We start from the raw sequence: 24989 nt of genomic DNA, 5'->3' as shown, positions 1-24989 counted from the left end.
GCCTCTTTTTTGGTGCTAGATGACACCTCAAGCCCAGGTTTGCCTTGGCTCTAGCAAACTTCAGAGAGCTGCCACCCATCCCTGTGGAGGAGTATACCCTGGCAATGTGGGAAAGCTGGCTAGGGATTCATTCCCAGGGGATCCATGGGAGATATATATATATATATATATATATATATATATATATATACCTCCTATGGTGTGGTGCTACTGACCAGCCACACTAATTTGGTGTCTTTGTCCAAGACACAGAACAGAGTTTCCCAGTTTAGAGATACTAGTCCTGCCCCACCCCCTTCTCTAGCTGTCATCAGGAGTTTTTCTCCCTTCAGGCACTCATGATGCTTACTGTAGGTTGAGGCAGGGATAGGTCTCCTGCCCAAGGAGCCCAAGATGAGGGGGAAACTGGCCCTCCACCTCGGTCTCACTTTTTCAAGAGTAATAACCATGGCCAGGTGCAGTGGCTCATGCCTGTAATCTTAGCATTCTGGGAGGCTGAGGCAGGGGGATTTCTTGGGGTCAGGAGTTTGAGACCAGCTAGAGCAACAGTGAGACCACGTTTCTACCAAAAATAGAAAAATTAGCTGGGCATGATGGTGCACACCTATAGTCCCAGCTATCAGGAGGCTGAGACAGGAGGATCGCTTGAGCCCAGGAGGTTGAGGTTGCAGTGAGCTATGATAATGCCACTGTACTCTACCCAGGGTGACAGAGCAAGGCTCTGTCAAAAGAAAAAAAAGAGAGATAGTAACCACGAGTTGGGGGAAACTTTTCACACACTTGGTGTCTAGCAGATTGGGGGGAGGGTGTCATGGATATAAAAGTCCCATTCTCTTACTTTCTTCATGGAGCTTTTTCACTTCTTTGTGGCCCCAGGAATTGTCTCATCTTTAAATTTGAGTTCTGGGATATTGCTGGTGATAATCTCAGCACTGTATATTAGTTGGTTTTTTTTTTTAATTTTTAAATTTCAGAATATTATGGGGGTACAAACATTTTGGTTACATATATTGCCTTTGCACCACCCAGAGCCAGAGCTACAAGCATGCCCATCCCCCAGACAGTGCACTCCGCACCCATTAATTGTGAATTTACCCATCTCTTCACCTCCCTCCCACCTGCACGGCATCCAGTGAATATTACTTCCATGTGTGCACCTAAGTGTTGATCAGTTAGTACCAAATTGATGGTGAGTACATGTGGTGCTTGTTTTTCATTCTTGTGATACTTTACTTCAAAGAATGGGCTGTAGCTCCATCCAGGATAATACAAAAGGTGCTAGTTCACCGTTGTTTTTTATGGCTGAGTAGTACTCCATGGTATACATATCCCACATTTTAGTAATCCACTCATGTATTGATGGACACTTGGGTTGTTTCCACATCTTTGCAATTGTGACTTGTGCTGCTGTAAACATTCGAGTGCAGATGCCTTTATTATAAAATTACTTTTTTTCCTTTGGGTAGATGCCTAGTAGTGGGATTGCTGAATCAAATGGTAGTTCTATTTTTAGTTCTTTGAGATATCTCCATATTACTTTCCATAGAAGTTGTACTAATTTGAAGTCCCACCAGCAGTGTAAGAGTGTTCCTATCTCTCCGCATCCATGCCAGCATTTGTTGTTCTGGGACTTTTTGATAAAAGCCATTCTCATTGGAGTTAAGTGAAATCTCATTGTGGTTTTGATTTGCATTTATTTCCCTGATGGTTAGAGATGTTGAGCAATTTTTTATATGTTTGCTGGCCATTAGTCTATCTTCTTTTGCAAAGTTTCTGTTCATGTCCTTTGCCCACTTTCTAATGGTGTTGTTTGAATTTTCTGTGGGTGGAGGGGAAGTGAAGCCAGCTTACTTTTACTCTGCCATTTTGGTGATATCACTCCATCTCCAATAATCTCTCAATATTATTAGCTATATAGTAAGTGATTGCACTTCCTCAGTTGTTCTGTAACTGTTTTTGTTTCTTATTTTTTACAATTTATTTGATTGGAGATCGAAACAAGGCCTATACCTTAGAATAGGTGTGATTATATTTCTTAAGCCTCTTTTAATCTATATGTTCTCCCTCCTTTTTTTCTTCCTTGCAATTGTTTTGTTGTTGAAGAAACCAGAAACCAGGTTGTTTGTCTTATAGGGTTTTCCACAGTCTGGATTTTGCAAATCACATCCCCTTCTTGTTGTTTAACATGTTCCCTTTCTTCTATTTCTTATAAACTGGCAATTAGGTCCAGAGAATTGATCATATTCAGGTTAGATTTTGGGAGGGCAAGATTACTTCATAAGTGGTGTGAAAAAAAAGTCCTTTGAAAAGTAATTTGGAGGTTTTATTCCAGTGAACAGTTTACAAACTGGGAGACAGACTCCAGTGTAAAACAAAGGTGTGTTCCAGAGAACAAAGGGAGAATTGGGGGGTTGTTGCAAAGGTTCCCACCCAGGTTCCCAATCAGGTCCATTCATGCAAATGAAGGATTGGAACTCAGTTCTGATTGGTTGATGTTGCTGAGTCTGATTGGTAGATACAGCTGAACCCTGATTGGCCAAGGCAGGTGATTTCTGATTGGTTGGTTCAGGTGAGCTCTGAAAGTCCCAAAGTTAAAACAGTGTGGGTTTTCAGGGAACTTGGAGTATGTGACCTCTAGTTAGCAAATGGCTCCTTAACTTTATTTTAAATTTAGGCCCAGTTAGTCAACTCAGGATTTGTCTTGAAGGACTGCCTCGTTCAGGTTCACATTTGTTCACAGTGCTGTTGTGTACTTTTGCCAGGAGATATATACTTTTGCCAGGCTGGTCGTTTATCTTTTTTTTGTAAAAGTAGAAGCTATTGGTTGTCATTGTCTAGGTTTGTTAATTGCAACATGGTGATATTTAAAATCTATTATACCTTTTCATTTATTAGCCAGAATACTTCCATAAAGAGAAATAATCCCCCCTCATCTATTTGGTTACTCTAAGTGTACTTCATTTGTAAATGGGAGGATAAAACTTGGTTCTTTCTCTTTATTTACCTGTTTTGAAAATAATGAATTGTTCCGTAGAATAAGCAAAGGGTGATCAAAAAGGCTTTTAATTTTAGTATCATTATGAACATATGGCTTTAGACATATTTCATGTGTTTTGCTCCATTGCATGCCAACTTTGATGAGTTAGGGAGGAGTCCTTGTTATACAAGCCTAGTAGTCTGGGCATCTTCCTTAATTTATGATATGGCAAGATAGTTTAGGTTCATCTTGTACCTTTCCTGCCCTAGACCTGGAATTAGCCATTTCACGGAGGAGTCCTGTTACTTTAATGAAAATGACACTTAGCAACCAGGATTTGGTTACTGGGTATGTACATTACTATTGTGTTGGCCTTTGTTTCCAGTCCAGGAAGTTTATATCTTTTTAAGTACAAACTATATCATGAGTCCATACTGATACTTCTGATTCCTATTCAGGATAACAAGACTTTTGTTTAAGCTCATTGATCATGAGTTTGTATCTCCTTTCAAACACGCTGAAGAATACTTTGGACTTGGAGGTCAGTTTGGCTCCATACAAGATCATTGGCTGAAATCCTCTTTCCTTGTCTTTCTAAAATATGAAATACTATTGCTTTTTTGGCATAAAATGATGCTTTCAGAAAGTGTGGCGAAAATCTGATTTTCTTTCTCTAATTAGTGACTTGTTCTGTTTGCCTGAAAGGATTTTGTTTGTTTTGCTTTCCTTTTTTCTTTAAGAACTAGTTGTTTTACTAGACTGTGTCTTATTGTTGATTGTTTTGAGTCAATTTTCCAAGGTATGTATGAACCTTCAAAAAAAGCTTTTTGTGGCCAGGCACAGTGGCTCATGCCTGTAATCCTAGCACCTGGGAGGCAGGAGGATTACTTGAGGTTAGGAATTCGAGACCAGCTGAGCTAGAACAAGACCCTGTCTCTACTAAAAATAGAAAAATTAGCCAGGAGTCGTGGTGTACATCTGTAGTCCCAGCTACTTAGGAGGCTGAGGCAGGAGGATTGCTTGAGCCCAAGAGTTTGAGGTTGCTGTGAGCTCTGATGACACCGCTACACTCTAGCCAGGGCAATAGAGCAAGATTCTGTCTCAAAATAAAAAAAAATAAAAAAAAAATCTTTTTGTATCACATTGGGGATTAAAATTTTTTAAAAAAGAAAAAAACAATAAAATGCTTTTTTGGCATATCCAAAATAAAAGCAGACTTATTAAGATATAATTAAATATCATAAAATTCACTCTTCTAAAGTATACTATCAGGTGTTTTAGGGTAATCATGGAATTGTGCATCCATCACCATTATGCAATTTCAGAACATTTTTATCACCCCAAAAAGAAACCTTGTACTCATTAGCAGTTACTCCACATTCCCTCATTTCTCAGAGTATGGCAACCACTAATCTGATTTCCTTCTCTCAATTTGTGTATTTTGAACATTTTGTATGAATGGAATCAGGCAATATGTGGCCTTTTGTGACTGGCTTTTTTAACTTAGCCTAATGGTTTTTGTTTGTTTTTTTTTTTTTTTTGAGACAGAGTCTCACTCTGTCGCCCAGGCTAGAGTGCCATGGCATCAGCCCCACTCACAGCAATCTCAAACTCCTGGGCTCAAGCCATCCTCCTGCCTCAGCCTCCCGGGTAGCTGGGACTACAGGCATGTGCCACCATGCCCGGCTAATTTTTTCTGTATATATTCTTAGTTGTCCAGATAATTTGTTTCTATTTTTAGTAGAGACGGGGGTCTCGCTCTTGCTCAGGTTGGTCTTGAACTCCTGACCTTGAGCGATCCGCCCGCCTCAGCCTCCCAGAGTGCTAGGATTATAGGCGTGAGCCACCGCGCCCGGCCTAGCCTAATGTTTTAAAGATTCATCCATTTTGTAGCATATATCAATATTTTTTTCCATTTTATGGCTGAATGGTATTCACATTTGTCTATCCATTCTTCAGCTGATGGACATTTGGGTTGTTTCCACTTTTTGGCTATTATGATTAATGCTATCTATGAACACTGGTATACAAGTTTTTGTATGGACATATATTTTCTGGGTTTTCTTAAGACATGGTTTCTCTCTGTCACCCAGGCTGGAGTGTAGTGATGTTATCATAGCTCACTGCAGTCTCCATCTCCTGGGCTCAAGTGATCCTCCTGCCTCAGCCTCCTGAGTAGCTGGGACTGCAGGTGCACACCACCACACCTGACTAATTTTTTTAGTTTTTGTAGAGACAAAGGCTCACTATTGCCCAGGCTGGTCTCAAATTCCTGGGCTCAAGTTATCCTCCTGCCTCAGCCTCCCAAAATGCTAGGATTATAGGCATGAGCCACTGCACTCAGCCTGTTTTCAATTTTCTTGGGTATATATCTGGAAGTAGAATTATTGGGTCATGTGGTAACTCTATATTTAATTTTTTAAGGAACTGTCAAACTGATTTCCAAAGTAGCTATACCATTTTATAATCCAACCAGCAATATATAGAGTACTAATTCTCCACATCCTTGCCAATACTTATTGTTGTCTATCTCTTATTTTAGTCATCGTAGTAGATGTGAAGTGAGAGTTCATTGTGGTTTTGGTTTGTATTTCCATGATGACTAATGATATTGGGCATGTTTTCATGTGCTTATTGTCCATTTGTGTATCTTTTTTGGAGAAATATCTATCCATATATTTTGTTCATTTTTAAATAGGGGTATTTGTCTTTTTGTTGTTTAGTTCTGAGAATTATTTATAAATTCTAATATAAGTTCTTTGTCAGATATATGATTTGCAAATATTTTCTCCTAATCTGTAAGATATCTTTTTGCTCTCTTGATGGTGTCTTTTGAAGCACAAAAGTTTTTTATTTTAAAGAAATCAAATTTATACAAGTTTTCTTTTGTTACTTATGTTTTTGGTATCAAATCTAAGAAACCATTTTTTAGTCCAAGGACACAAAGATTTACTCTTAGGTTTTTTTCCCCCAAGAGTTTTATAGTTTTAGCTCTTACAGTTAGGTTTATGATCTGTTTTGAGTTAATTTTTGCATATGGTATAAGGTAGGGAGCCTGTATTAGTTTCCTAGGATTGCTGTGAACACATTATCACAACTTAAAACAACAGAAATTTATTCTCTCACAGTTCTGGAAGCCTGAAGCCCAAATTAAGGTGTTGGCAGGGCTGATTCCTTCTGGAGTCTTTGAGGGAGAATCCATTCCATGACTTTCTCTTAGCTTCTGGTGGTGGTTGACAATTCTTGGCATTCCTGGACTTGTAGACATCTCACCCCAATTTCTGCTCCTTCTTCACATAGCCTTTTCTCTCTGTGTCTCTACACATTTTTTCCTTTTTTGTCTCTTATAAGGACACCATCATTGGATTTAGGGTCCACCCTAATCCAAGGTGATCTCCTCTCAAGATTCTTAACATAATTACATCTGCAAAGACCCTTATTTCAAATGAGAGCCCATCCTGAGGTTCTGGGTGAATATATATCTTTTGGGGACCACCATTCAACCCACTACAGGGTCCAACTTCATTCTTAGTACCTTTGTTGAAAATCAATCAACCATTGATGTATGAGTGTATTTCTGGACTCTCAATCTGTTCCATTGACCTCTATGTCTGTCCTGTGTCAGTACTACACTATCTTGATTACGCATGTGTCCATTAACATGTAGTTTAAAGTCATCTTGACTTACAGTGTTTAGTTCAGTATTAGTTTAATTTTTTTCTTTGAACTATTTTGTATGTTGAATCTTTCACATTTATCACTTTATCATATTTGTCACTTTTTATCTAGAATCGATTCTAAATCTCAGTTCTTTTTGATTTTTGAAAATATTCTCTTTTCTATCTTCTTTTTCACTTAAGGCATTATCCATTATATTTATTTGCTTTTGGGTCTTACCATTTAGTTTTTATTTTATTTCTGAATTTTTAAAAAATTTTTTCTTTCCTGGATTCTGTCATTTCTTTGTATAATTTTTCTTTTTCTAAGTCACCTAATTTCTAAGTGTTTCTAATTCTGATTTATGTTTTCATAGCTTTTTATCATTTTCTTAATTTTTCTTAGCTTATTTAAAATCTCATCTTATTGGCATTTCTTTTTCAACTACTGGCTTTTTCTCTCCCAGCATGGGGATTTGTCCTGGCAGCTTTAGCTTGTCAGTTGCAAGAGTTTATAGGGACCAGCTCCCCAGAGCATTCCAGCAGTTCCAGACTTTACCCAAGGATTTTAAAAAATATATGTTGATAAAAACCCTTAATTTTAGAACATTAGAGCTTTGAAAAGGCAGGGGAAATGAAACAGTCCTATTGGTCAGACAGTGTTACATACAGTCAGACGTTGCTGCCCTATGGCCGCAGCCAGATGACTACTGCCTCCTCATTCAGAGTTCCAAATCTGCCAATCTAAGAGCCCTGTGGATGTCAAATGAAAGAGTCATAATACTGGCTGCTTTGGTAAATATAAATTTCTTAGCCTATTATAGTATAATTTAAAGCCACCAGAAAATATAACATTTAATATGATATGATCTAAAACTATAGTTTTATTTAAAGGCAAAGCCTTATTTTTGTATGGCACAATTCAAAATTAACTTAAAAAGAAATCACTTTAGGATTTAGGTTATCTGTTAATTTATAAGCCCCAACATCCATGTCTAAAGTACTCTGGTACTAAAATTTTTCTGTTTAGCAAATATCAGTTTTATTTTGTAGAAAGAACTTTTACATGTATCTCACAGATATTTACAGTAATCTTTTCCCCCAGTTTGCAGTTGAGGAAGCTAACACTGAAGGGGGAAAGTGGCCTCCCAGGCTCATGGTGGGTTCTAAATCCGGGCCCTGTGTTCTCGGCATAGTGTCTCACTGCAGAGTGGATGCCAAAGCACCTTTGCTGCACGCACACTGCCCACCCACCCCAGCATTCAGTGATGAGGATCCCACATGTGCTCAGGCAGCTTCTGCTCTTCTTCCTTTTACCCGGGAGGCCTGGGCTCCTGATACCACCATGCAGTGCCAGAGAAGACAGCCTGGCTAGAGGCTGGGTTGGGGGATTCGGCAGACAGGAATCCCAGGGGAAAGGAGCAGGAACAGGGAGAGGAAAGTGGGGCCTAGTGTGTTGACTTTGATAGCTTTTAACAAGCTAAAAAGCTTTTGGGAGATCCAAATTCCACGTGAGCTTGGAGTCCCACTCCTTTTTGGCTGTGAGATCTGCTTCTTTAACGTGATGCCCATGGAGATGGGCCATGTGGGACCTGGGTTTGTTGAGGCCAGTTCATCAGAGGTTTAAAATTCTTGAGAATGATGGAGAGTCACTTTGGCCTGGCTCTGTAATCTGAGGGGATGCTAATATTATTATTATGCATTTGAACCTTAAGAACCTTGTCAAAGCAGGAAAAATGATAATTATTGTCTTTTCTTGGAATGACTAAATGAACCTTTTCTCTTCAGTTGCTGATTTTGTAGGACTAGATCCCAGAATTGCTGCTTGGCTTATAGATCCTAGTGATGCCACACCTTCTTTTGAAGATTTAGTGGCAAAATACTTTGAAAAATCCATTACAGTTAAAGTGGGCAGCACATATGGAAATTCCTCAAGAAATATAGTGGTGAGTTGTTTTAAGATAAGGTTTTATCAACCTTAATACAATCCTAATGTTTTTCTAGAAACTTTTCCTACTTTATAGGTAGTCTAGTAGTAAAAAGAACACTTCCAATATTCATTTTCACTTATTCAGCACAAATATTTTTGATCCTGGTGTTTCTGGTAGAAGATGTTGAATAAGAATGAGTAATTTCCATTCTTCTGTGAAACTTGTTCCTGGGAAATCCCGTTCACAGTGTGATTCTTCTAAATAGACTTTCTGGGGCCAAAGTTGCCTGCTCCCTGAGCAGAGAGTTGCTCATTCACAAATCCTTGATGCTAATGATGTGGCCACCATGCCGAAGTCCTGGGACAGCCGCTGCTCAGTCCATGTGGGGAGAACTAGGGACTGTTCTGATGCATCTCTCCAGGGCTTCCCCTGCTGGAGCGGTCCCTGATTGTCAGGAAGCACTGACTGAACTGTGCATGGAGCCCAGAGAGAGGCCACAGCAGGCCCCGGAGGAGAGGGCTCTGTTGGAAGCGGCGGCATGGCCACAGTCTTTTCAGGCTTCTTAGTTTTCAGCAAACAGCTAAGTGGTAAAAGAACTGCTGGAAGAATATGCAGAGTGCTGGGGGAGCTCAAGGACTCAGAGCACAGCAGGAGGTGATGTGAGCCTGTGCTATGTGCCAGGCATTGAGCTGGGGGCATTTGCTTCATGCATTTCCTCCCCACATCTGGGAGGTGAAGGTCTGTGCCAATAGAGACTGTAAGTAACAGAAATGCACTCTCCCTTAATTTAAAAAGAGATTTATCGGAAGGATATGGGGTAGCTCACAGAATCAGAGGAAAAGCAGAACTAGGCCTTGGGAAGAACAGAACCAGGCGGCCCTGGGATCCAGGGAACAGGAATGACTAGGCACGGTGCCAATGCTAAGCCATGATCTTTTCTCTCCCTGGGTCACTTTTGTCCAAGATTCAAAGTTTTGGCACTTGGAGAATGTTTCTGCTTCCTCCCTGTGCCATACATTTACCCCCGACCAGGGAAGGGCAGGGCATCTTGGTTAGTATTCCTCCCCAGATTCCGTGCTGTCAGACAGGGGGACTTCTCCAAACAGAAGTTGAGGTATTATATTATTGGAAGAAGGAGTTGTCCATCACAGTGTTATCAGTCTCAGTTTACAGATGAGAAAATTGAGGTGCAGAAAGGTTGACTACATGCACCTTGCCCAAGGCCAAGTTGAAGCCAGGGTTCAACTCATCCACACTCCAAGCAGAGAAGAGGAGCCTCAGATACAATTCCATTTATATCTTATTGGCCAGATGTGTGTCTGTAGTAGAGCCACACAGTGCAGGAAGGCAGGGAATGGAAGGCTGGCCATTAATCTACACCCTGCTGCTCTGAAAAGGTGGTATGAATTGTTCAGGAAAAAGGAAGAGTTCCAGGCAGAGGGAGTGGTGTGGGAATGGTAAGGACTCACGAAGAACGAGGTTCCTTTGGGGAGACAGCAAGACCAGCATGAGGAGAGGGAGAGGTGACTGTGGGAGCCGGAGGAGATGTGCAGAGCCCTGTCACACAGGGGCTGGGCCAAGGGGTTGTCCCTGTGCTGGGACCATTCAAAGTGGGAGTCACATGGTCAGCCTTGGAGTTTGTGGGCAGCCATGTGGAATTCTGTCTGGTGACAGCTGAGAACTTTCTGTGGAGCTGCTCCTCTACTGGGTGTTCCCAACCAGTCTTTCACGGGAAAGCCATAGCTAAGAAGTGACTAGGAAACAATGCCAGGTTGTGTGCAGCGGGCCACTGGTCCACTGGGGGCTCACTCTAATCTGAGGCCTTTAGTAGAAAACTGAGTCTGAGTGGCCTAGAGTTAGGGGCGTCATTTGGTAGGGTAGGGTGTTGAACAGGAGATCCTGGGGCTCCATGTCAGGGGAAGGAGAATTAGACTGCCTGTGGAAGGGCTGCATCTCATCCCATCTCTCCTCTGTGTCATTTGAGCACAGACTCTTGTTTGTCAATCTCCCAAGGACTCTGTGTGTCTGTCCCAATGTGAGACAGACAGTAGGTGTGGAGTGGGGCAGCAACCCTGTGTGGGTGCAGGGTGGTAGAGCTGTGAGAATGGGGCTGTGAGATCCAGAAGGGCCAGGCCTATGTTCTCCACCCCTACCACCATCTAATCATTGCACCTTGGACATTAGGTTTCTTTGGGGTTCTATTTCTCAATCTGTAAAATGAGGAAAAACTCTAGGTTGGGAGAATGTGTCCAGCTACGGATAGCTCACACTTGCACAGTAGAAGTACTGTCCATAGATTGGAACTCATCTTCTTGAGGTGATTCGTGATACCACCACATACGCACTATCTGCCAGCAAAAGCTTCATGGGATTTCACTAGGAAACGTTTTGTGAGTCATGTCAGTTCCCAGATGGTGATAAGTACTACCACCACGTTTGCCTAATTTTTAATACTTTTGTTCTTTACAGCACCAGAATGTACTTGTGAACCTGAGGATACTCTACAGACTTACGATGGACCTTTGCTCTAAATTGAAGGCAAGACATTTTACTATAATTTCTGGCTGACAGGAGCTCTTGCTCGCTGTTTGTACAAGGGCTCTCTTTTCATTTGCACCCATCCTCACAGGGGAAGGAAACAAAACATTGAGTTCTAAGACCAAAATAACCTGTGTATCATTTAGAAAAGGGTAGTCTAGAATGATAAGACCTTAAGTTTTAAAAATAGGTTGTAAACAATTGTAACATTTTTAAAAGCCTCCTCTTTAACTGGGATATTTCCAGTACTGTAGTTACCGTAAAAGCTGAGAGTTTATTTTGGTTAATAGTGGTATGGACACAGCCTCACTCAAACAGAATCTTACTGGGAAGCAGACAGCCATTGGAACCAACAAATGAGAAGAGTTGAATGAAGGGACTGTGTCCAGAGCTGAGAGCAGGGTGAAGGAAACCACAAAGTAGAGAAGCCTCCAGGGACAGGCAATAGCCAGATGCTTTTCCACCCTTGGGCTCCAACGGCCAGCTGGAGACAACCTCTCTCTCTCACCCCATCCTCAGTCTCCTGCTGGTACCCAAATGGGTGAAATCAGTCTGAGGGCAGAGAAGGAGCCCAGGTGATGTGGCCAGGAGAGGTCAGCCCTGTCACAAGGGCAAGGACAGGGCAGAGGAAGGTCTGGAGAGGCAGAAAGAAACATGAGAGTGGGACTTGGAAGATGAGGCCCAGGACTCTCTCAAAGGTAGCAAGAAAGAATAAAAATGGTGAAACTCTAATAAAGAGCATGGGAGGTGGTCCAGATAAACGGAAAGAGATTTCGTATTCTTAGAGGAGGTGACCTGCTGTAACGATTCCAGTGCTCCCCAAATTAATCCATAGTGTCAGTGAAAAATCAACAAGAATTCTAAGTAACTTTTTGGGAATTCAGTAAGCCTATTCTGAAATTAAAATTATTCTGGAAGACTAAAAGTCCACACATACTTAAATCAATCTTTAAAATGAGAAAGAGGCTGGGTGTGGTGACTCATGCCTGCATTTTGGGAGGCTGAGGTGGGAGAATTGCTTGAGCCCAGGAGTTTGAGATCAGCCTGGGCAACATAGTGTGACCCCCCTCTCCCCCACCAAAAAAAAAAAAATTAGCCAAGCATGGTGGTATGTACCTGTAGTCCCAGCTACTTGGGAGGCTGAGGCAGGAGGATCGCTTAAGTCCAGGAGTTCCAGCCTTCAGTGAGCTGTGATTGCACCACTGTGTTCCAGCCTGGGCTACAGAGTGAGATCTTATCTCTAAAAAGAGAGAGAGAAAGAGAAGAGAAAGAAAAAGTAAAGGAAATGGGGATAGGCCTTGGCCTAGCTGATATTTCTAAATACCTCTACTGGGTCTTGGTAATAAAATAGGCTACTTACAGGAAATAGGAGTTTTAATAGGAAGAACAAGAGAGAGGAGTGGAGGTGGGTAGGAAACCAATCATGATAGGAGCTGCCTCAATTCTAGCTCAACAAAATTAAGTAGGCTTTTCAATAAAATGCAGATACAAATCATAATTTAAAGTAACATTGATATAATTTCTTCCTATGAAATAGGTTTACGGTTTATGGCAACTATTTTGTACTTTGGAGCTTCCTCTGATACCAATTTTGGCAGGTAAGTTACCATAAAGAGGAAGTACAGTCATTTTCCTAGAGAATTCTTTACACTCTTTGGGATGAGTGTTTAACTTACTTTGAAGTAGGTAGTGTTGCACTGGAGTGGTAGCAAGCCCATTGTTTTCTCTTTCTGTAACAAGAGAGGTTGGACTGCATCACTTCTTGGTCTAGAAGAACTAGAAGGTTCTGACATTCCTTCTGTACTGTCTATCCAGGAGGAGCAGGCATCTCTGGATGTTTTTTATACTTTAGTGGTTGTCTCTAATCCTGGTTTGCTGTCCTTGTAACCCTCCCCCTTTGCCTGATGGAGTTTTGAGAACCTCCCTGTAAGAACCATTGCAGGGCTCTCTTCTGCCTTTGCCTCTGACCCAGGTCCTGCTGGGTGCTGCACTGCCAGGGAATGACTCTTCATTCACAGTGTGGGAAGGGCCAGGCCATAGCTGGCCAGCACAGTCCCCATGCCCACTCCCACCTCAAAGTCCAGCTCTATCAATGCACCTGCTTCCCTGTAACACAGAGATCCTGACCAATCCTGTGAGGAGGTTGGCGTGTAGCAGGTGCTGAGTAAATGGCAGTCACTGTCATTATTGCCCTCTTTAGAGAGTGAGGCCCTTGAGTCTTTACTAAAAAGGATTCATTAATGCAATGCAAACATGATCTGATTTGATTTTTGAATCTCAGTGATGGAGAGCCACAGCATTCAGGTGAATAAAGAAGCAATGGAGAGGACGTCAGCACTTCTTGGGGTAAGTTACCATTTCTGATTGTTTGTGCTTGTTGTCTCTCTCCTACATGGCAGATTGTTCTCAGTGGCAGCTCTAGAGTAGATTCTGCTTTTCTTCCTCCTCATTTGAAGTTGACACTGTTCCTCCTTCTCTCTGACTCCTGCAGGGGAGGACCAAGCATTGAAAAGATTTAAATGGCATTGAATCTAGTGCATATGTGTCAGGGGAGTTCTTTAATGGATCTTCAGGGTCCTTCTCAAAAGTCAGCTTTTTTTTAACAGGAACATTGGCCCCTGTGGTTTACTGAAGGAATTCTTGGGTTTCTTGAAAAGTAGATATACAGAGATGCATAGAGATGCATGAAAAAACGCAGAGAAATATTCCACCTAAATTTTCTTAAAGGAAACTTTGGTATAACCATCACCACGTCCAGCCTGCAGCCCAGCTGGACACTGGTTCTCAAGCCCCACAGGGTTGCTGGAAGATGGTAGCTGCCATCTGTGTCAGACTTTTAAATTATAGACATTTTGGTGAGGACATAATGGTGTCTTGTTATGTGTTTAGTTTCTATTTTCCTTATTGCTAATGTCAACCAAGAAGAGGTGAAAAGCATGGAATTTCCAGAAGCCCAGTGTGCTTTCCCTGACAGAACCCACTTCCTGCTGCCACAAGTAACCACCATCCTGACTTTGTAGCCATTTCAGGGTTGCTTTGCTTTATAGCTTTTCTACTTCAATGCCTAAACAATGTGGTTTAGCTTTGCATTTGAACTGTAAGTAAATCAGTGGTTTGTGTGCAGCCTTTCACTCAGCTTTCTGTACCTCGGCTCCACCTGCATCTCTGGGTGTCACTCAGTGCTGTAGAGTCTTCCCCTGTGGACTGTGCCACCTTCGATGTCTCTGTCCCACTGCTGGCAGGCATCTGGTGGTTTCCTGGTGGTGGACATTACAAACCACACTGCACCCCTGAGTGTGTCCCTTGTTCCCATGGAGTGTGAGGTGGGGTGGTGCTGCTGGGGCACAGGGGAAGTGTTGCTCAGCTTTATTCAATAATGCTGAATTGCTTTCCAGAGTCTCACCTACCAGAATATACACAGGGTCCTGTTCTTGCACATCCTCACCTCTCCTGGCTGCATCAGACTTATTTTTTATTTATTTTCTTTTTTTCAGATGATTTAATCTGTAAATATTGTACAATTTTTTTTTGAGACAGAGTTTTACTCTTTTGTCCAGGATAGAGTGCAGTGGCATGATCATAGCTCACTGCAACTTCAAACTCCTGGGCTCAAGCAATCCTCCTGCCTCAGCCTCCCAAGTAGCATGCACAGCACCACACCTAGCTAATTTTTCTATTTTTAGTGGAGATGGGGTCTCACTCTTGCTCAGGCTGGTCTCGAACTCCTGACCTCAAGTGATGCTCCCACCTAAGCTTCCCAGAGTGCTGGGAATTATTGTACAAATTTTAACAGCTTAAATTATATATATGGCCAAATAAAAACTTGCATTCATGATTGGTGGGACTTATGTCATAGTATCAGTGTGTTGGGCTTCATTGATGCTTGATGAGGCTGCAGACTTGAGAATGGCCTGGAATCTCCAGGAATGAGGGTTTCCTGTAAGCCAGCACTGGGGACACTGTTGATGATGAACTGATTAGGAAGATGTGCCCATTTTACACATAGGAAAACTAAAGCCCAGAGAAGTTCAATATAGTGCCTTAAGTCAGAGACCAAGTAGGAGAGCCAAGATCTGAAAGCTGTCTTAGCCAGATTGATGCTGGGGTGATCTGGGAACTCAGGCCTTTTCCCTGTTACTCCAAGGATGGGGCAAATGTGAAGGCTGTTTGGGTGGGATGGGCTGGCAGGGGCAAAAGGCCACCTTGATTTTGGGTCAGCAGGCTGGGGAGGACAGCCCTGTGCTGGGCTGCAAGGAGCTCCCAGGTACTCCCTGGTGGTCAGGCCAGCCCGAGCCTAATCCCTTAACACCTGGGAGGTGGAAACCCTGTCAGGCCCACATCTGGTCTGTAATGGAACAGGGACCTGGAATGAGCCTCCTACTTCTCTGTCAGACAGAAAGAGCTCAGGGGCTGACAAGAGCACTCTGGGCACCCATGTTCAGCACTGCACTTGGAACTTAAGACCTCCAGGACCCATGCCGGAGAAATCTGTGTTCTCCATAGTCTATACTAAGCCAGGTCTGGCCTAGAGCAGGGGCTTGGGAATGTTTGTAGCAGTGAGCCCTAGAGGGCCATGGAAGAAATCTGCCCAGTGGGTCTGCCCTGTGCTACCCTCTCCTAAATTGGGTTGGGATACTGCTTTCATCAGACAGTAACCCCTAGAATCTGAGCCCACTAGCTGAGCCCAAGGAGCCCCAATTCAGGAACAGGCCAAAGTTGGGGGGAAGGATAGTAGCTAACACCCCCCCCCACTAGCATGGCTGTTCCTGGTTGGTCTCCAGTGTTAGGTAGCTCTCCCACAGTGCTGATGCCTGTGCATAGGGTTCCGTTTGCCCCTTTAGGCAAGCAAGGCCTGACCCCGAAGTCACTCACACTTAGCCCTGGTCTCTGTAGTCCTGTCCCAGGGGCTCCAACATCCACCTCCCTCCTCCTGAGGTTCCCTGGACTCTAGTCTGTGGGACGCTGTTGTGCAGGCTGCTCACCTGGGCCCCAGAAGCCCTTCTCCAGGAGCCCAGCTTTGAGCTGCTGGTGATAGGTGTCTTCCCTAGCAGTGGGCTCATAAAACCTCCACATCGTTCTGCAGAGCCCAGATGTCCCCCTCTACCTTCCAGATCATAGTCATTGGGTGGCTGCCATGTGCAATGTCCATATACACAGGGATATTGTGCATCCTACACAAAGTAGGGCAGGGTGGGCTGGGGGGGGTCTCTGGGAGGCTTCCAATCACTAGGAGTGGGATAATGTTCATGCTTTGGGGGTTTGGGGATGCTGGTAGTGGTAACAGGTGCTCCACAAACTGGTATTCATCCACAGACTCCACAAAGATGGGGTAATCCACAGGCCCCTGGGTCTGGCTTAGCAGCGGTAGCCTACAGCCCAACTGGACACTGGTTCTCAAGCTGCCATCTGTGTCAGACTTTTAAATTATAGACATTTTGGTGAGGACATAATGGTGTCTTGTTATGTGTTGTTTCTATTTTCCTGATTGCTAATGTCAACCAAGAAGAGGTGAAAAACCAGACGGCAAAACAGTAAGACAAGGTGTTACTTAGGATTTGCAATTTGGGAGATAAATTCAGCTAATGGCCAAATTGTGTTCCAAAGAGAAGAAGGGAGTAGGGATGTATAAGAAGAAAGCTTAGCGTGGTTACACAAGTCATTTTGAAAGAATTATTGGTGGAGGCAGATGGCTTAGTACCTGAGTCCATAGTTAATTGGTTGTCACTGTTCAGGAGTTGCAGCACTGGCAAAATTTAGCTGTTTTCCAGGATGTTGTAGTGATTGTAGTTTGGCCCAGTTCAAAGATTCAAGGCAAGTTCCTGTTGTTGTTATTGTTTTCCAAGGTTGCTGGTCATACATGTAGTCCTTAGAGTGGCTTCCTGACTGTTTTAGAGCTCTGAACCAGAGTGATGCCATTTTGTATATCACATTTCACGTTCCCCTTTTTGCTCAAGATCTGACATGAGGAATCATTGCTGATCAATTTGATCAATTATTGGTTGGTAAGACACAGATTTGTTATCAGTTTCCCTTGGAGATAGAAACACCTGTTTCTAGAGTATCATGTCTCACAGAAGGAGGATGTCAAAAGTCAGTGTGCATCTACAGCTCTGGAGATTAGTCAAATTTAAGCAACAAAGAATCCATTTTAATGGAGGCCTGCATTAGTTTATGGTGTACATCAGAAGAGATATACATTTGATTAACCATGTCTAAATGGTTCATTCCTCGGTCTTATTTTCTGAAATAGATAATGAGATTTTTAGGGAGGGGATTGAAGGCAATTGTGTTTCGTTTAGTAAGAAGCTTTCTTAGATAAGGAAATTCCAGAGAGTTCCTCTCTGCCCTTGGAGGAAGAGCAATAAAATAAGTGTAGAAGAACCTTGATTCTGAGGCTTTTTTCTGAGGCTTTTCAATTTTCAAAAGCACTCATGATGCCAAAGCACTATGTTTTAGGAAATCATTTTCTGCACCTAAATATTCCCTATCTGAAACTTCCCACGAAGTTTCACACACTAAAAGCTGAGCTGGTGGCTGTGGAGAGACAAATTGAGTTAATAGCTTAGTGGCAAAGGATCTCATTAAACCAATAGCCCATTTCTGGGAATTAGCCAGTCCAGTTAAGCAATTGTAACTCATTTAAGGAGATGGCATTGCAGACCAGCTCTTAGAAGAAAAACAAAGGTTAATATTGGGAACAGTCTATAAACCAGTTTCTTTAGAGTCTGGGGGGCAGTCAGTTCAGGTATCTAGATGTTAGACTGAAAATATCTTCAGTTAAAGTGGAAGTAAGCAGTGACAATCTGACAGACTTTTCTGGTCTATAGTTTGATTGTCACAAGGTTGTTTATACATGATCTTTAGTTTGCAGGGACTTAGGAAAATGGTAGTTGCAATATCAGTGAGTCTAAGTCAGAAAAATAGAAGAAAAAACGTTAATTTGGAGACTTGTGGTCAGGAAAGAATTCAGGATTTAGTCCAAATTGTACACAAATAATAAACACTCAAAAACAATGGTCAGAGATAGAATCTAATAACAAGTATACTATAGTTTTCTCCTGAAACATAATTTTTCTCTCTCCGGTCCCCCATTTCTACCAAAAATAAATCATAGTAGGACCTATTTATCTGCAAAATAAGTTTTACTCTTATTATAGTTGGCCTGATTATTTGCATAAAGTATAGCAAGAATAGTGGTGGCCCTATAGGCTCCTTTTGAGTTGGCTTTGCTGGAACTTTTTCATAAGGAATCTCAGATTAGACTTCTAAAAGCCTCTTGAGGATAGGAAGCCAAGCCAAAGATTCACTGTCAGCCTATGCCTATAATACCTGTACAAACTGGGTGAATTCCTATCTTTGCAAGATCCCCAAAATATCTTGAGTTTCTTGGACCTGTCAGAGAGTGACGTTATTTACTTACCACAAGGTCAGGAACCTTGTAAGGGAACAGTGTAGACAAGGTACCAGACCAGTCTCTTTCCAAGTCTGTTGGTTTTGTAGTCAACCTCAATCCTCAAAGCATCCTGGTAATATATGAAAATACTATATTCCAGTCAAAACCTTGGTAAAATAACCAGTGTCTCTAATTGTGTCTCGTCACAGAGAAAACACATTCTTATTGAATTTATGTAAATAACTCTATTGCCATAAAATAAGTATACTTATGAATAGTATCCAAATTCTGGAGAAATTGAGGAAATGTTTCAATTTTCACAAAAGTATACTTTACCCAATTGCTGTAAGCCCTAAATACCTTAAGAGAAAAAAAAATTTTCTTAACTCTGGAAAACAAAACATAAAAAGAATCAACAATGTTTCAAGCAAAAAGTCATAAAAAAATTCATTCTTTTATCACTTTAGTCCCATGTAATTAATTCTTGTTCTGCTTGATATGAAGTTAACAGTTTGAGTCCAGTTTTTTCATTGGAGTCTTTAAATTTTTTTTCACCCAGTCCAATTGAATAAGGCCAAAATCATAAGCAGAGATCTGTATTTTAGAGTACTTGTCAGAGTCTTTTCCATGAACCTCCTTGAAGACATAACACTTTAGGATTTGCAAAGAGCTTTTAGGAAAAAAGCATCAGAAGAAAGCAATTTACCAGACGTATCAGATTTTTAGGAATCTCATGCAATTTTGGAACATGTATTAACCCATTTATGTAAATGTAACTCCATTTCTTATTTGACAGTGCTTCATATATGATTTTAACATACCAAATAAGCCTACTGTGTCTCTCTTGGAGATCCAAGGGATCTTTTTGGAATGTCAAAAAGTTAGTTCAAGGTCAAAAAGACTTAATTTGGAATTTGAAATTTGATTTTGGGAAGTTTGTCAAATATCAAAGGTTTGAAACACGTGGTATCAAAATAGGATCACGGGTCACTATAAAATAATATTCATTTAGTCAAAGTGATAATTAAAAACTTCAAAAAGAAAAAACTACTCCAACTTGCTTTTGATTAGTAAGCAACATAAAACATAAAAGCAGAAAAACCTTTACTCTTTGATAGAGAGGAGACAGTTTTCTAAACAATCAAAAGAATTAATAGACAACGTGAGGCAAACTCTCCCATTTTTTTTTGCAATTTACTCAAAAGGTGAACAAGTCTTTTACTATTTCTTACTAATACTACATGAAAATCTTGTTTAAAAAAGAAAACCAAATTCTACCTTTTCATCATTGTATCATTAATACTAAAGCTAATTTTAATAAAGCCTTGTAAACAAATCCATCTAATCTCAGCTTGACCACACAAGATTTCCATAAACCTTTTATAACTTATGAGTTTTCCCATTCTCTTTCTTTCCCTAACTTTATATATCCATTCACTTTTATCCATTATTATTTTTTATTTCTTCAATTTAAAGCAACCTTTAAATAACGTCTAAACTAAACAAAATTAATTTTCCTTTAACAAAAATCACATCCTCCTGTTTTTAAATAACCTTCCTTACCAAAACATATTCTGCTTTTCTTGTACACTTTGCATTTAGAATTATTTCTCTTAGTAGTTTTAATTATATATATCTTAGCTATAGGTTTAACTCTTAGTATCCCTAATTTCTAGTGAAAAACCTCTGAAGTATGGCATTTTAATGGTTATGTATCAAATGCAGAGCCCAGGACAGAGGACAGAGTTGTGAAGACAATGCCTGGAGGATCTGACCCCTCCCAGCATGGCCAGCGAGCTGAATTGGGCCAGGGAGGATGTACTGGGCTTGGCTATGCCCTACAGCTGCTGGCCTAGTCACTGTGGACATACATATGTCTTCAGCCCTCACCATGGCCACCTGTCTAGTCCCGAGAATCTAAAGGCTCAAAACCAAAGACATAAGCTCACAGTAAGATGTGTGCAAGGCTTCGCAAAAGCCCAGCAGCCAGCCTTCACAGTGTTAGCTCACAGAAAAATCAAGCAAATATTAAAAATATCACAAAAACAATAGCTTTATGACCTTAAAACATCTAGCAGAGATAGTACACATTTGTCTGATTAGTAGCCTCAGGCAAAAATGTCTAAAATTTTGAAGACATTTCTATTTTACTTTACCAAAAATTTAAAAATTGTATTTATTTACCAAAGATTACTAAAGTCACATGAATTTTGAAAGCACTTGGACTAGTTATTTAATTTATGAATACTCATTTATTTATAAGTCAATTTGGTACTATGTAGACATACATGCATAGATTTTTATGTATACATAAAAATACAGACAAACACAAAGGTTTAATAGCTTTGATTTTAAAATTTTAGCCACGAGACCAATAAAACTCACTAATTTAAGGGGACAGTAGGATTAAATTGTGCCTCTGTAAATGGAACAAGTTAAATTTTTATCTGTCCCACATGGCCAAAGCTCTTACCAAGTTTTAGAGAAAACGGGGTAGCAAATTTATATCTCAAAGCACAGAGAAAGAATTTAAGTTTTTTAAAGAAGGATTTGGGTGTATTAGTTATAGTCAGATTAAAAATGGATGCCAAAGTCATACAAAACTATAGGATTTTACAAGGAAGCATACAAATGATCCTAGAGAAAATTTAAAAATATTTTCAAAATAACCAGCTGAATGCCAGAAATTCTTATTTTGGAGACTAATGTAGTTAGATAGGTGACTTCTAATTTAGTCTTCATTTTCCAACTGGACCACTGAGGTTAGGGCAGAGCCCATTAATGAATAGGGCCAAAATAGCATTTGTAGTTTCCAGGGCCTAATGTGAAAAGCAGAGCATCTAGAGCCCCAGAAATTATGGATCCCATTTTTCACACTTAATCCCAAGTCCCCCCAGAGAGGGAAATACCAAGGGACTGAGCCATGCAACCCTTCTACAGTGCACCCTCCTGCAGGGACATTCCCCTGAGGCTGATGGGAAACCTAGCACCCATCAGCCCACTCTGTTATCAGCGCATCGCCCACAGGGGTCTTATTCCTTAGTAGTGAGTGTTCCCATAGCCTCCAAGTGTCCAACCCTCATTTTTCTTATCTAAACACACAAAGAAACAAGGAGCCCACCTGCAGTAAAAACTATTCAATGTCAGCCACTTCTAAAGCTGCAGCCCTCACTAGTGACCAACCAGCCATCGAACACACAAAGGTCAAGTTTTCTCCCACAGTACAAAGTAACCGTTGGTATCCCCAATAGCCGGAGAGATCAGGAAACTCAATGCAAAAGAGAGCAGAGATTTAGACCTGAGAGGAACCTGTCTATGACTCTTGGGACTCCATGAGAAACATAGTAACCTGAAAAAGCCAAGGGTCACAAATATCGAACCAATTTTTTAATAACTGTTTCTTTTCCTGAGTTAAAGGACTTACATCCGCAAGGGGACTGGTTCCCTGACCAAGAACCAAACCTGGACCAAGGCAGTGAAAGTGTCAAATCCTAACCACTAGACCCAGGGTGGAGTACCCTTTTTTTTTTTTTTTTTTTTGGTAAATTCCACAAGGAATCCAAAGCAGGTAGTTTGAACATTCAAAGGATTTTAACTGTTTTAGGTCAGATTTTTGGTCTTTAATTTTGTCAAGAGAATTTCTAAGGCTAGCCATGACACTATTTGTGTATTTCTTTTAAAAAAAAAATTGATCCTCCTATAAATACAAATAAGACAATTGTTTGGAATAAGAGATCTCTAAAATATTTTTCAAATATAGGAGTTTCCTCATTTAAAGGATCCATTTTTTGACCACTGATGATTAGAATTTCCAATGATGGACTTATTCCAGTAGCAATGCAATCCTATAAGCGTCTTCATGGAAAGCCCAGGAGGTAATTTTCCATTATTAGGATAAGTTTTTACCATACAAGCAAGAGGGTACAGAGGGTGACAGTAAGATGGGAGAGGTAAGAATAGGAAGGGGAGGCAACACAGGACAAAGACAAATAAATAGAGGCATGCTTGGTTTCAGATTTGTTTTGTTTTAGGAGCTTCTAAGTTTTTTTGTAATTTAGAGTCTTTGATCTATTTTGGCATTGTATCTCTTAAAGACACTAGTTTAGATTCCTGGAGTCTTTTAGATGCCTCAAGATACCAAATTAAAGTATACATCCCACTCAGGCTGTTTAATCTTTCCTTTTAGCCCTTCTAATTCTCTGTGGAGGAAAACAAATTTTGGGACATCAAAAGATCCCCAAGTTGGCCATTGTAATTTCCAATCATTTTAAGTGATATTGGTCCATCAAGAAAGACATTTACAAGATAAAGGACTGTAATTTTTGTGCAAAAAACCATCAGAGGCTCCAGAAGGGAGTGAGTCAATACCTATACTTTAGAAGGAGAAGTCTCTATAAGTATTCACCAAAAAGGAAAAAAATCCCTTTGTCGACAGCCAGCAACAAAGGACACCCAATAAAGACCGGAACCTCAACCAAGGCGGGAGGTTCAGAGATATGAGAGGACTCCCCAACAGGGTCTGGGGTCATCAGGGAAGCAGTGGGACACAGGGGGTTCTTGTAGTCACCAGGCTTGAATCTGTAGCAGCCCCAGAATGCAGAGGAGGAGAATTGCTTCATATCCCACTTTTGACACCATTTAATGTCAACTAAGAAGAGTCTAAAGATCAGACTACAAAGCAATAAGACAAGGTATTATTGGGGTCTTAGGAATTGCAATTTGGGAGACACAGATTCAGCTAATGGCCAAGTGTGTTCCAAAGAGAAGAAGGGGAGTAAGGGTTTTTAAAAAGAAAATTAAGGGTTTTTGAAAGAATTGTAATTGGTGGAGGCAGCTGGCTTAGTACATGAGTCCATAGTTCATTGGTTGTTGCTGTTCAGGTGTTGCAGCACTGACAAAATTCAGATGTTTACCACGATGTTATGGTCATTGTAGTTTGGACCAGTTCAAAGGTTCAAGGCAAGTTCCTGTTGTTTTGGATTTTTTTTTTTTTTTTTAGAGACAGAGTCTTGCTCTGTTGCCTGGGAAAGAGTGCCGTGGCATCAGCCTAGCTCGCAGCAATCTCAAACTCTTGGGCTTAAGCAATCCTTCTGCCTCAGCCTCCGGAGTAGCTGGGACTACAGGCAGGTACCACCATGCCTGGCTAATTTTTTCTATATATTTTTAGTTGTCCAGATAATTTCTTTCTATTTTTTTTTAGTAGAGATGGGGTCTCCCTCTCGCTCGGGCTAGTCTTGAACTCCTGACCTAAATCCTCCCGCCTCTTTCCAGAGTGCTAAGAATTTTTTTTTTTCCCCAAAGTTGCAAGTCATCGAGGCAGTCTTCCTTAGAATGGCTTCCAGACTCTATTTTAGAGCTCTGAAGCAGAGCAACACCCTTTTGTATATCACATTTTGTTTCACACTAATGAGGTTGAATAGCTTTCCATATCATTATTAGCTATTAGGAGTCTCGTTTTTGTAAAGGGTCTGCTCAAGTCTTTTACCCATTTTTATATTTTTTCTTACTGATTTATAGGACATCTTGATATATTCTGGATATGAGCTTGTTACCTATACCTTCTATCTCTCTGTGTTGTTTTATGTGTTGCTGGGTCCCTTTTCTCATCCTAATGCTGGAGAATTCATTCTTTCCCTCCCTCATTTTGGTGTATTGTTATTTTTACTTCTTTTCTTAGGTTTGGGAGAGGGTGATTCTATGAGCATGAGTATTCCACCATGAGTCAAAATATGTATTTTTAATGACCATTTTGGTAAATTATAGATTATTTTTATTCTATTAAGAGCTTTTGTTGGGAGTTGTTTGGACTAATTAAATAATTTTAAATTGTGAAAACTATTAATGAGATTAATTGTGTTTATCACATTATCAGGCTCATCTCAAGGAATTAGAGCAAGAAGCCCATTTTGTTGCAGGAGAACAGTTTCTTATAATGAGTAATAATCAGCTTCGAGAGGTAAAGCTAAATTTTGATCCTTTCATAAAATATATTTCTTATTTAGGAGTTAAGGGGAGATTAATTCTGAATTTATAAATATTATGTTGAATATCTGAAAAGTATATAAGCTGTTCATGTTTTCTCACATGTAATGAACACATTGAGATTCATTACTTCAAAGCCTTTAAATCTAAGACAAGTACTAAGTCAGAATTTTAAGCACTTTGTAACATCTATTTGGGTGTACAGATAGTGTGGATGTGTCTTCTCTGGCTGGTGGCTTTAACTCTGTTATAATGTTCCATTTCTCTCAAATGTGCAACTCTCTCAACATGTGTAAATTGCTTTGTTGAAGATCCTTTTTGGCAAGTTAAAGCTGCACCTGCTGAATCCAAGAAAGAGTCTTCCCAAAATGGGGCCACAGAAATACCCGTCCACATCAGAAGCTGTGGTAAGGTTATAAAGTCGTCCTTTTTCATTTTGGAATGATAGCATGTCTATGCCACACGTGAGCTGACTCTCAGACCCACCCCAGCCTTCCCTCAGAGGGCCATCC

At 40.8% G+C, this 24989-nt stretch overlaps 2 protein-coding genes across 2 annotated transcripts in view; one reads left to right on the top strand and one right to left on the bottom strand.

The window, feature by feature from the left end:
• Window positions 1-24989, bottom strand: part of FGFR3 (fibroblast growth factor receptor 3) — a 366177-nt gene that overhangs the window by 12486 nt on the left and 328702 nt on the right. The window lies entirely within an intron of this gene.
• POLN (DNA polymerase nu) overlaps window positions 1-24989 on the top strand; it is a 151881-nt gene that overhangs the window by 44941 nt on the left and 81951 nt on the right. Inside the window, exons 6-11 of the mRNA XM_069496180.1 lie at window positions 8422-8579; window positions 11034-11102; window positions 12640-12700; window positions 13384-13448; window positions 24368-24451; window positions 24789-24884. Of these exons, the coding sequence (XP_069352281.1) occupies window positions 8422-8579; window positions 11034-11102; window positions 12640-12700; window positions 13384-13448; window positions 24368-24451; window positions 24789-24884 (533 nt within the window). The remainder of the gene's footprint in view (window positions 1-8421; window positions 8580-11033; window positions 11103-12639; window positions 12701-13383; window positions 13449-24367; window positions 24452-24788; window positions 24885-24989) is intronic.

This window comes from Eulemur rufifrons, chromosome 20, assembly GCF_041146395.1.
Source record: "Eulemur rufifrons isolate Redbay chromosome 20, OSU_ERuf_1, whole genome shotgun sequence".
Taxonomy (NCBI): Eukaryota; Metazoa; Chordata; class Mammalia; order Primates; family Lemuridae; genus Eulemur; species Eulemur rufifrons.
The sequence above is the reverse complement of the archived record's forward strand: the minus strand, read 5'-3'. Positions and strand labels throughout refer to the sequence as shown.